The sequence below is a fragment of the Aotus nancymaae genome, unplaced genomic scaffold (assembly GCF_030222135.1).
Source record: "Aotus nancymaae isolate 86718 unplaced genomic scaffold, 86718_ANA_hifiasm-v0.15.2.pri h1tg000025l, whole genome shotgun sequence".
Taxonomy (NCBI): Eukaryota; Metazoa; Chordata; class Mammalia; order Primates; family Aotidae; genus Aotus; species Aotus nancymaae.
The window spans coordinates 15,607,524-15,620,934 of record NW_026988438.1 but is presented as its reverse complement, the minus strand read 5'-3'; the positions used below and the strand labels follow the sequence as shown (position 1 = coordinate 15,620,934).

At 35.1% G+C, this 13,411-nt stretch overlaps 2 protein-coding genes across 6 annotated transcripts in view; one reads left to right on the top strand and one right to left on the bottom strand.

Moving 5' to 3' along the window:
- The window catches only part of SGCE (sarcoglycan epsilon), a 70,245-nt gene that overhangs the window by 28,012 nt on the left and 28,822 nt on the right, over positions 1–13,411 (bottom strand). For all 5 annotated transcript variants that reach the window (XM_012450790.2, XM_012450791.2, XM_012450792.3 and 2 more), the window contains 2 exons: positions 8,585–8,657; positions 3,279–3,477 (listed from right to left, as the gene is read on the bottom strand). In XM_012450790.2, the coding sequence (XP_012306213.2) occupies positions 3,279–3,477; positions 8,585–8,657 (272 nt within the window). The remainder of the gene's footprint in view (positions 1–3,278; positions 3,478–8,584; positions 8,658–13,411) is intronic.
- CASD1 (CAS1 domain containing 1) overlaps positions 1–13,411 on the top strand; it is a 120,565-nt gene that overhangs the window by 100,898 nt on the left and 6,256 nt on the right. The gene's annotated exons all lie outside the window — the stretch shown is intronic.

Here is a 13,411-nt window from a genome sequence, read left to right as displayed (position 1 = left end):
GAAGAGCTCTCTCTGTGATGTCTCAATTGTGGTACTTAAAACCACAACTGTGGTACTGATATTAATTATCTGATTATTTGCCTACTCCCAGTAGATTGCAATCGAGATTGTGTTTTTAAAATCACTGTACTCCAGAAACTAATAAAATATTCTCCCATTAAAAAAATACTGAATAAACCTTAAACTATGAAAGAAAAAATGATAGAACTCAGAAGAGTAATGAGGCTAGATCCACATGCTTTGGTAACCAGAGGAAATAGTGGTAGGTTTGACAATCTCTTAGGAAAAGTGAGTATATTCTTTAATCCTCACACCCCATCATTCCCTTCATAGCCACCATTTACACTACATCACTCGCCTGTGATTGGCAGCCATGACATGCCTGGAATGAAATACAAACCTGCTCTTCTTTCCACCAGCTTTATCCCAGGCTAAATACAACCATGAGTCCTTAGCCTCTGGCTCAGCATCAGGAGCAAAAGTAGCACCAAGACCATGTGCAGAGACAGCACAGTTACCCTGGGGTTATGGGTCTGGCAAGTGAAAATGAATCTTTTCAGAGGGCTCAGCCTTCCTTTGCAGGAGCTTATGTACTTTGAAGTAAATCTTTATAATCATTTTCTGTTTGATTTAGAAGTTTGAAAGCTGACAGTGAGTTCTGCAGAGAATAAAAAACAAATGCTCATCAAGAAGGATGAGGAGTCAAGATGCTGCAGGTTGGGCTCTTGGGGATGGACATTTAATGACACTTTAGGCAGTAGAAGGGTAGTAGATTTACTCTGAGGATCTACTAATGAGGGCTACTCTTGGTTATCTGCTGTTTAGGAAATCATTTCATGAAGATCTTTTTTAAAATTTAAATCTGGGACTAAAACTTATGCTAAGTATTAAACAGAAGATATTTATTAGGTGCTTAGTTAATACTTCTGAAGTGTATGAATATATTTTTTAATAAAAAATTTTAAAAGGAATATAATTCCTTTGCTAGCTCTGACCCTACTTCTTGATCTTTTCAATATTTCATTTTTAAAGGATTTATAGAACCCAATATTTTCAAAAGAAAATACAAAGACAGAAAGTGAGTTAAAAATCATAATATACACCATTAAAAAGGAAAGAAAGTACTAGTTAAGCATTGGATTTATTTCTATATTTAAGGCAACAGGGCTAAAAAATTGTTTCTATTGCCATGCTATTATACAACAATTAAAGAAAACATGCAAAATCATTTGCAGGGACAAACTTTTCTTTTCGAATTATAACTCAAGTAGGATTTTATTTTATGAGTGTTTGCATAGGGACACTGGAATAATAGAGTTGGCATTGTGTACAATTTATAGAAATGCTATTTTAAAAGACTCCTCATATGAATATTTTGTAAAGGTTAAGGCTTAACATTAAATTAAAACTCATGGAAAGCATTTCTAGTTGGGAAGGGATCTGAGACAAGAGTCCAAATAAATGCCACAGGACTGATTCTCTCAAATATCTGACAGCATGTGCCACCCTCTAGCAGGTGCAGGGGGTCAGTCAGTTAGTGATTGAATTCTCAAACAAGTACTTGTAGGACAAAAATTCTGTTCTTAATATAGAGTTACATGCTCAGGCCCAGCCCTAGGCTCAAAGAATCATCTCTAGAGGGAATCAAAGGCCAGGAACCTATCTATATTTTTAGTAATGTTCTATTGGCAATTCTCAGGCTAGACATAGTTGGAAAGCAGTGCTTTAGGTCACAGTTTGGTTTAGGAAGTTGCTTGGTTCAATTTAGTGTAGTTCAGGTTCTAAAAGTACCTCGACAAGTGGGACCTGCACTACTAACTGGAGAAAAAGTGAGACCAGAATAAAGCACAACAACGAAAAACTCTACCAATGCCTTGTTTTTGTGCTGTTTCCTCCAACATTTGTTTGGTCATTGTTTTAACAATTGTGGAACACACTACCTTAAGAAAACTGTTTAAAAACCTCCATATTTGGAGACGACCTTTAGAGAGGATACCCCCCACCCCCATTCATCTCTTTACACGGTTCTACTTTAATTACTTTATAGGAAAGAGAACCATGTTGTAACTATGAAGTGAAAATTTAAGCTCTAGAATTATGTTTTCATATGGAAAGCCAACCAGCACATAGACAAGAAGTAAAGCAACCATTTTCCTCAAAGGACTTCTAGGTATGCTTGACTGACTCGAAAATCCATTGCTATATACAGAAGATAAAATTTAATTCTGAAATTTTTAAGTTGGATTTTATAGCTCACTGCTTTTCCCCATTTGACTTTTACCTACTCCCACAGACTGCATCCATGTTTATTTGTGATATTTTCCCTTATTTCCAACATAGTTCTCCTTTAAAGCTATCCTTAAATTTAATTCTTCCTGATCCAGATATTCTAGCTAATTCCAGATATCACCTGTATAATAGTGTTTCCAGGATTATGGGTTAAGGAGAAGTTGAAAGGGAAATATGCTATGCAAAATGTGATTTATTCCACAGACTGTACTTTTATAGGATTGAGAGAGAAAAAGCAAATCTGCCTCAACCTACAGATTAAAAATTAAAAATCAAAGTTTGTCTTGGTAATAACTTTACCCAGACAGGATTGTTTCTTGACCTCCACGAGGACAGAAGTCATGCTTTCTATCTGCACGGCTTGAGAACTGACAAAATCTCTTTCAAATACATTATCTCACTTAATCATTATAACAACTCTGAGGAAGAATATAATCTCTACAGGATGAGATGAGGAAGTTGAGGCACAGAGGAGTTCAGGGTTTGCCCAGTGTCACCCAGCTTGTGAGTGACAAGGTCAGGCTTTAGGCCTTTGTGTCACAGGAATGGGTTTCAAATCCACCCCAGCCATCAGTCACCAACACATGGTGGAAAGAATGTTAAAGACGAAGAAATAGTTTCCTAGAATAAAGTTACAGCAGTCTGCGCATCCCTCTGCGGCTAATAACTGGGACGTCCATTTCCTTTGAAATTGGTGGCCCTAAATAATCAGCTTCTTTATGGAAGGTACAAAAGACTTAGTGCTATAAGTTATAATGCTGATCCTCATCTACAGTTAGATTTCCCAGACCAGGAACTTGAGATATAAAGAATCATTAACACAACATCTTTGTCAATATAGAAAATTACTAGTATGCTCATATCTTTACAATATCTATTTCTTATTAAAAAGAAAAATGCAGTAGGCCATCTTCCATCTATAATCAGTTTGATAAGATTACCATATTTAAAAATCTATATTTAAGGCAATGAGATAAAGGTCTGCTTACCCCTCCTTCAGGTCGTTAATGGGAAGTGGCACCCTGCCACCCCTGTCTAGGGCCGATGTGATGTTTATGGCGTTCAGTCGCTCCGGCTGCCACACATTTTTCACTGCCCCAAGAAAGTCTCCAAGAACCTCACTGGCCAACATTTCTTCTACATTCATATTCTTAATGAAGAATTCTGCTTGATATGGCAAGGGGAAGTCTAATTTTGGTGAAAAAGGATATGCATATCTTTAGTGAAGCAGTCTTTTAAAAGGGAAACAAAAGAACAATTTGCGATATGTTGAATTCTGTCATAATCCTGGCACCAGGGAGTAATATTAATACGGACTTTAAAGGCTTTCTGTATAACAGAGGATGTATCTAAAAACATAACAGACATTAGACACAGAACTTTATCTACAATATAATAAAATCCAAGGCTCACCAGAGGCTCATTAGGGCAATTTATAATTCTAGAATTTGGCCAAAAGAAATAAGAAAAACTAAATTTGTATTTTAAATTTACATTACTGATCTTTTGGGGAGCATGCCAAAATACTGCTTTTTTCTGAAATAAATATCAATGATATATCAATAAGAATTCTAAAAACCAGAACAATTTCAGTTTTTAATCATATTATAATTAAATATTCTAGAACAATTATAAAGTTTTCATGTAATTCCACTTCACATTATTGGAGATTTAATGTTTTTTCTTCCCCAATGTGTCATCAAAATTTCCCTCTAAATATTTCATAATTAACTTTTTTTTTTTTGAGATGGAGTCTCACTCTGTCACCCAGGCTAGAGTACAGTGGTGTGATCTCAGCTCACTGTAACCTCCGCCTCCTGGGTTCAAGTAATTCTCCTGCCTCAGCCTCCTGAGTAGCTGGGACTACAGGCATGCACCACCACGCCCAGGTAACTTTCGTATTTTTTAGTAGAGATGGGGTTTCACCATATTGGACAGGCTGGTCTCAAACTTGCGATCCACCTGCCTCAGTCTCCCAAAGAGCTGGGATTACAGGCATGAGCCACTGTACCTGTACCCGGCCCACAGTTAACATTGTTGAACAACTCCTTGTCAAATTCAGATTATCAATATAAGAAACTGTAAAAAAATATAATTTATAACTCAAATGCTACTATTCAGTTACAAATCATCACTCTATATTCTAATAGAGAACATTCTTAAGATAAAGAATAGCTTTCTGTTTATTTAATAATATTTCTGTAAGAATAAAGGTAATTTTTAAAATATATTTACTATGAGGCAGGTCAAGCTAGAGGACTTAGGTGAATTACAAATTTTAATTCTCACAACAAGATGGTGAGTAGCTGCTTATATTTTTCTCTATACTTTCATACGTGAAAGCTTATCTTTAGAGAGGTCCAGAAGCTTATCTCATAACGTGAACTTACCTTATATGATTTTTATCTATGCTAAAAGAGACTATATATATAAAGTGCTCAGCAGAGCTCCCAACACATACTGGAGATATAAAATATTAAACATTAGGTCTTATTATAATAATATGAAAAGGTTGATTATCTGAATTTGTACTTTAAAAGGACAAGAAAATGTTTCTGGATGCTACACAGATTTCCAGTCCCCAGTAGTAATCATACTACATATATCCTCTCATTTATTTCAATAAAATTCATGTATCTGTAAAATATTCCACTTCAATTTAATGAACAAAAAATAAAAATTACATTAAGTACTTGAAATCTTGATTAACTTATTTCTTATGAAGCATCTTTGATATTAAAGTACATCTGATGCCTGAGATGAAGTCAGAGAAGAAACTATGACTTCAGAATTTTCAACAGAGTTTTCTAGAGTGTAGTCATCACATTCTAAAGATTTAGTTTTTCAAAGCCCAATCACAGAAAGTTCTCTACTTATCTTCTATATTGTCACATGTTCTGCTTATGATTTTGTTAGATTTTCTTAATGTATAGCCCATCTGCAATCTAAAATGTATTTATTCTCATTTATGCAAATAAATTTCCTATTTTATACAGATATATTTCCTGTTTTATACAGATAATTAATAGCTTAATCATGCTACATTTAGCCACATACCTAGAAACAGTCATGCAGAAATACATTATGAAGAAGTTTCTTGGCAATAAATATTTATAAATAATATCAAATACAGATTTTGAATATGCCAGAAGTTTAAAATCTATTCATTTCATTCAATGTTTTTACATCCAGTTTTCTTAAAAAGTATGTAAAACTTTTTTCTTATGATCAGTTGGCAGTTTGGAGAACTGTTATCTGACTTTTCCTGTTCCATGTGACCCCGCTTCATGGCTCCTTTTCTAAGACCTGCTGCAAAGCCTGTGGTTGCCACCACACCCCTCAGAGGCTCTGAGCTGGGCAGCTGCCTGCTGTCTACCCATCCAAGAGCTGCTGCCAGGCCTCCCAGAGATGAGTCGCAGCAGCTTTCTAACTCTGGGGAAATCCCATGCCTGCTATATTTGGAAATCACAGAGGCCAAGAGAACAGTAGGCCAACAGATTGGTGGCAGGCCTTAGAGGCGCCAAACCCAATTTAGAGAATCATTTTATGTACTCTCCTTGAGCTTCATGCTGTGTGAGTCTACACGACTAATTTCCCATTAGGTCTTTCAGAACAGGAGACAGCTGGGCAGGGAGTTGGACAGAGCATGATTACCCTGATATACAACTTTAGTTATTTCTTCTCCCAAATCTTATCTGGGATAAATAACATGAGTATAGGCCATGCTCAAAGGCGTACATCCTACTGCACATATACATTTCTGTCTAGACCAGCAAAGACAAATGGATGGACTTTAGTGTAGTGGTTCAAATAGGTTTGGGCCACGAACCCTACATAAAAAGCAGAGGAACAAGCACTGCCTGAGGTAAAGGTGGAGGCTTCGAAAACCTGTCTGCTACTGCTTCTCACTAGCACACCTTCCAAAGCCCTTATTTAGACGAAGAGCCCTGCTGCCAATTTCCCGTCCTACAGTTGTCTAGCAGTTTTGTATTAGTATCTATTTGATCATGGGTCCCCATAGGTCAACAACATATTGAGATGCCTTGAGTACTCTGTATCTGTAGCGCTGACACTAGATTTGAGAAGAAAGAAGTTCAAACTATAGACCAAGCTTTCAGTTTGCAGGGACTCTCACACCTGACAGAGTTTTGAGTCCCTTTGAGAGCACAATGGTGAGGTGAGATGATCCAAAGCCACTGTAGTATAACTTTATAACTATAATGATGAATTCCCAAGGAGGAAGGAAACTCTTCAATTATTCTGCTCATTAAGAGTATTCCAATTCTACAGGGACAGCTTAGGTAGTATGCAAGAATCCAATCACCACTGTAATCAAGAACAAAAATCTCCCTGATCAAAACATGAATACCTACTAAAAGCCTTCAGGGAGTGGGAGAGTGAAATCTTCTGTCCAGGCCCACAGAACTGGCACTTGGACTTGCTTTTCATATATGAAGGTCATTTAAAATTTTAAACTTGCACATTTGTTGTCTACAATTGATACTGGTAAACACCTGGGGGAAAACATTCACTTAAAGGGGTTTAAGTCTTAAAGCAATCTCTCCATATGTATGTTTAATTTTACAGAAATTCCTTCTTTCATATGGTATAAAAGTAATTTTTAACCCAGCCTTGACTGCATTATTATGAATTTTAAATTAGTAGGTTCTGATAAAATGTTTAGTGTTGGCCAGGCATGGTGGTTCACACCTGTAATTCCAGCACTTTGGGAAGCGAGGCAGGCAGATCATGAGGTCAGGAGTTCACGACCAGCCTGACCAACATGGAGAAACCCCATCTCTACTAAAAATACAAAATTAGCTGGGCATGGTGGCACATGCCTGTAATCCCAGCTACTTGGGAGTGTGAGGCAGAATAATTGCTTGAACCTGGGAGGTGGAGGTTGTGGTGAGCTGAGATCGTGCCATTGTACTCCAGTCTGGAGTCTGGGAAACAAGAGCGAAACTCCATCCAAAAAAAAAAACAAAAAACAAAAAACAAAAAATCATTTTCTTGTTTGCTATTTGCTTTTAGTTACACTAGTAAATAGAAGCAAAACTTCCCCAATCAAGAATGCACAATTGTTTTCTTGTTTTAAGAGGAAAAAAATTCTGAATCAGTTTCCCTCCTGTCATCGTCATAAATGATATCTAACATAGGGAGGATAATTCTGTGATTTATAAATCTTAACTACAGGCTGGGCGCAGTGGGTCATGTCTGTAATCCTAGCACTTTGGGAGGCCAAGGCAGATGGATCACCTCAGGTCAGGAGTTTGAGACCAGCCTGGCCAACAAGGTGAAACTCTGTCTCTACTAAAAACATAAAAAATTAGCCAGGCGTGGTGACGGGCACCTGTAATCCCACCTACTCCAGAGGCTGAGGCAGGAAGAATCGCCTGAACCCAGCAGGTGGAAGTTGCAGTGAGCCGAGATCACGCCATTGCACTCCAGCCTGGGTGACAAGAGCAAGACTCCATCTCAAATTTTAAAAAAAATAAAAAAAATTAACTACAAAGTATTTGGTGGTATTTTCCCAGTCAACTCATAAAAAAGGGTCAAAATATTTCAGAGCGAAATTCTTGGATCACTTCCTTATCCCTAACCTTCAAAATTCTTAGGAAATCACTCACAATTTGAGCTTTTGAAACTTTAAATTGCTGATAGACTCTACAAATCACTAATACATTATTAACTATTTAGGAAGGAAATTGTTATAGTTTATATAACAATTTGTTATATTGTTATAACTATAGCCCTAAATTATAGTTTATTTCTGTTTTCCAGCAACTCTGTATTATCACATAGACTATTACCTATAGTAAATTTTTAAATAAAATAATAAAACCAGCTAGTATTTTTTTTTTTGAGACAGGGTCTTACTCTGTCACCTAGGCTAAAGTGTAGTGTTGCAATCACAGCTAATAATTATTGACTGTGCACTTTGTGATCAGCTCTGTGATAAACACATTTCAAGCCTTAACTTGTAGAATCCTTACCCCATACTTATGAGAGAAATGCTATTGTTAATCCCATTTTAAGATGATGAAAAAGGCTTAGAGAAGTAAGGGGCCTATCTGTTTGGCTTCCTATCTGAGCTTTTCACCATCATAACACAACAGGATACTTTATAACAAATTAGACATTGCTTAGTTTTCTTTTCTCCATCTTATTATTTCATCAGTTATATTAGGTATGTGGCATTTTAAAATTCTTAACTACATTTTACATAGTTTAAAATACAATGAAATACTTCTTGTAAATAAGGAAATGATCATCAACATATTTTCATACCTACCTTCTGCAGACATTATATTAATTATTAAATTATGCCTTGCAGTCTCAAAGGTGCGCCTATTGTAGGCAGTTATCTATTATAAAAGGAAAACCATATTAAAGAAGTGAAAAATTCTTTGTAAAATGAAATTCATCAAGGATTAAAATGAAAACAAATTATTGTTCTTTCCATTTTCATTACTTGTTGATATACTTACAATTATTCCTTTTCTGGGCAATGAGAGCTCAGAGCTTTTAGCAATATTATGGGGAAATAAATAATTAGGCAGGTCTATTTAATGTACTGAAACAAAAAGTTAAAATCAGAATGGCTCTTTCATAGAAGGCCATTAAGCGCTGGTAGCAATGCAGATGCATCATTAGTAAATGGATTAACCATTATGAATTACTTACTGGTGATGTTCTAAGATTTCAAAAAAACATAAACAATATATCTTTGTACTTTTAAATGGAATTTAAGAATTATAACGGAAAGTACACTTTAAAACAAGCACATCTTTGTGTTTTTTGCATTTAGTACTAAACTGCACACCGATCAGTCAAAAAATGTCATAAATAACCCTTTGGAAATCACATCTCACTTATGATGGGAGTAAAGTAGTAAGGATCATAGTCCATAAAGCTTATGGAACATGCTCAAAAGCACAAATCAATCCCTTCAAACAGTCAAATATTAGTAAACATTTGCAGAGTCAATAGACTTACATCAAAGTCAATTTAGAAACAGCCAGTACAAACAACACACAAAACAAAGGCCAACAACAGGATATGGCTTCAAAACTTAAGGACTATTTAACTCTATAACAGATATTAAATCATTCGGACACATCTGCAGTACCTCAGAAAAAAAAAAACCAAATGATTGTGTCCAAGTCTTAGAATCCCAGCACTAAACTTCTGGCAATGATTGCAGCTTGAGGTGACACTGAGACAAAAGAGTAGGATAAAACTGACTTCAACTAAAAATAAATATTCCTGTGCATTTTAAAACAAGTATCAAAGATTTTTATACATCCCATATGAGTGTCAAAAAATTATTGAAAATAGTGAGTTAGAATAGTAAGAATTTTGAAATAAATAATTCCAAACCTTTAACAATGTTTAAAAGGCATATACTTTGAAAGGCATATAACTCCATAAAGTTAAAAGAACTTCTCTCTCCACGATTTGTCAAATTTCCATCAAATTTAATTATTTCCTTGCTGCTATCTGTTGGGACACATGATCAATTAATTTCACACCAAACGTTAAAACTAAGACTAGCCATTAAACAAACTAGGAACTTTTGCTCAAATGAAACATGAAAAATGCATCTTTTGAAATGTTTACCCTGCAAAAAATTCAATCACATTTTCAATAAAAAGTATCAGTCCTCTACTATTTGTTACAATATCATGAAGCTTCAGCTCAGGAAAAAGAAATAGATGTTTTCAAATTAATAGCAATATTTTTATGGCTAGCCTTCTTCCCTTAATCATCACAAATTTCATTATTATAAGTTTCATAAATTCCAATAAATGTCTTTATTTTTAAATAATGCAGACTATTGAAGGGAGTGAAGAATATATCGTATCAGGAGGAAGAATTTTATTATCTGGTTTTATAGTTGATGCTTAATTTTAACAGCTATAACAGAATGTAGTCCTTCTATAACTTCCAATGAGACACTTAACTGCTGTAATATCCTCAGATTTTACTAATGGTGATGTGAAACCTTCAAAGCAGAAGAGTATGTGTGTGTCTATGTGTACATGCTTTATATTTGATTTCCCAATTTCTAAAATAGAGCCGATCTATTTCAGACGCTTAAAATCTAAATTTTCAGATAAACATCTACTGAATGAATTAGTAGACTTATATGATTAAATATTATATAAGATATGAAAATTCTTGACTAACTTAATAGAATATTTAAAAATACCATACCTGTTACTATAAATGAATGCAAAAATGAGCTATTTACAGATAAATCACTACATTATAATATGAAATATATGGTAAACTTTCATTTTTGTTTTAATATATTTTTATACATATTCATAACACTGTATGTTAAAGTATATAATGAATGCACTCATAATGAACTCTTATGAAACCACCTCCGTATATGTGTTTCTCTCCTAGCCTAAGCCCTTGCCTCTCCCCAACCAGAAGTAGTCATTTTGGATTTGGTGTTTAACAATCCGTTTATTTAAAATATAGTTTTATTATAATTACGTGAATGCTTAAAGCATATGGTTTAGTTTGCTTGTTTTTGAGTTCTACCAAAATGGCAAACTATTATATGTAGTCTTCTAGTACTTTCTTTCAAATTAAACATTGTGTTTAAAACATTTATCCATATTGCTGGGCAAGCTTAAGTTCATTGTTGCTCTGAACATTCACTGTTGTGAATAGACCAAGATTAACGCATTCTCTTGCTGATAGACTTTTGGATGTCTATTGTTTTGTGGCTTTCCAGTGTTGTACTATATAAATGTGGCTTGATGAGTATGATTGTACGTGTCTCCAGGAGGGCATTCACAAGTACTTCTTTGGGGCATACTGCTAGAAGTAGGACTGCCAGATCATAAGGTACAGGGATACTCAACTATATGAGATATTCAGTACTGCTTTCCAAAATCGTGATGCCAACTCCCACATCCATCTGCAATAAATTTTACTGATGGCAAATTTTCATTGTGATCTCAATCTGAATATTCTTCATTACCCATAAGAGTATGCTACTTAAGTTTATTGGCATTTGTGTCTCCTCTTTAGTGAAATATCTGTTTCTTGTTTAATTGCAGGATTTAGTTTTCATTTTAGATACTCTTAGTCAGCTATATGTATTGAAAATATCTTTTCCCAGTTTGTGACTTGTCATTTTAAATCATGCTCTGGTTTAATGGTTGATGAACAGACATTCACAAATTTTATATAGTTAAATTGATCAATTTTTTCTCTTAAATAAAAATATTTAGGTCTTAAGAAATCCCTATCTATAGGTCAGAAAGAGATTTCTCTACATTTTATATAATTGTTTGAAATTTTGCATTTTACATGTAATCCTTAATCTACCTAGACTTGAGACCTGGCATATATTCTGTTAGATTTATTCCTAGTTCCTCAACATTTTTGCTGCTATTAAAAATGGTATTTTTTTAAAACGTGTTTTCTCAATACTTGCTATTCATGTCTAGAAATGTAACAACATATTGATCCCAGTTGACTGCTAGCCTTTCTTAAGATTCTTAATATTCTATAGACTATTTATATCATTGATGGTTTCCATTTCTTCTTTTTAATCCTTATGGATTTAATTTCTTTTTCTTTCTTTACTGTACTAGCTCAGACTTCCAATATGTTCTATAATAGATTTATCAGACAGAGTCATTCTTGTTTTGTTCCTGAATTTAAATGAAATTTCTCTAATATTTTACTATTAAGAATGATGTTCATTATTACTTTTGGTAAAACCTGGCAAATTAAGGAAGTTTACTTCTATTCCTAGTTTGCTAAGAGCTCTTTTTTCTTATCATGAATAGGTAGTAAACACTTTTTTGTAACTATCAAGGCAATTATGTTGTGTCTCCTTCTTTAATCTGATAATGTGGTAAACTGCATTTACGTATTTCTTTTATAGCTTTTACTGAATATTTTTAAAAATTAATTTGGGCCGGGCGCGGTGGCTCACGCCTGTAATCCCAGCACTTTGGGAGGCCGAGGCGGGTGGATCACGAGGTCAAGAGATCGAGACCATCCTGGTCAACATGGTGAAACCCCGTCTCTACTAAAAATACAAAAAATTAGCTGGGCATGGTGGCACGTGCCTGTAATCCCAGCTACTCAGGAGGCTGAGGCAGGAGAATTGCCTGAACCCAGGAGGCGGAGGTTGCGGTGAGCCGAGATCGCGCCATTGAACTCCAGCCTGGGTAATAAGAGCGCAACTCCGTCTCAAAAAAAAAAATAATAATAATTTTACAGTAGTTCAAATTAACTTGCTTCTTCTAAGTACATTTCTATCTTATAGCTACACTGCCTTAAGGAATAAGATTTATAGATAGAAATCACTGAACAGTTAATTCAAACTTCAATTCCAAATTAGTGGCCAATGTGGAAGCTCATATCCACAGTCCACAGCTGACTAACACGTCGGGGAAAGACCCATAGGATGTAATCCTCTGAAAGTTTTTAACTGATAGACAACATGTCATCTAGGACCTGTACAAGCTCCTAGCAATTCCACTGGCAGTTTCTATGCTGTTGCCCTGGTCACTACCAGTAAATCCTTATGGGATTGGACAGTTAAATTAGAATCTAAGTTTCTCGGGACATCAAGACCTAAAACTATGGTAGGACTCCTGTCATTAATTGCCATTATAATTCTTATTTTGAGGGGATACAATAAATAGTGAGCCACTTTTAGCTTTTACATCCATTCATTTTTTTTAAGTATTATATGAATTCCCACTAAAGATTCAATGTAACAACTGTTTTGTTGTTGCTGTTTTAATTTCTAATATCTCCCAGATATGATGCTAGGTGCTGGTGAAGACCTGATGAATGGTAATGTCACCATCACTTCTAGAATAAAGGCTAAACACATCAGGATGGCTTACAGAACCCTCAAAGATCTGCTACCAACATCAACACCTCCCATTCCCATCATTTGCCTACTAGGGTACATCTTATTCCAGCCACACTTACAGTTCTCTGAGACCATATGGCTTTTCTTATATTTCCAAGATTTTGATGTGTTGTTTCCTCTATCCAAGATGGCCCTCCTTCTACTTTGTGAAGTAAATTATTTACCTTCTTACAACTCTGTGTCAAACAGCACCTTCTT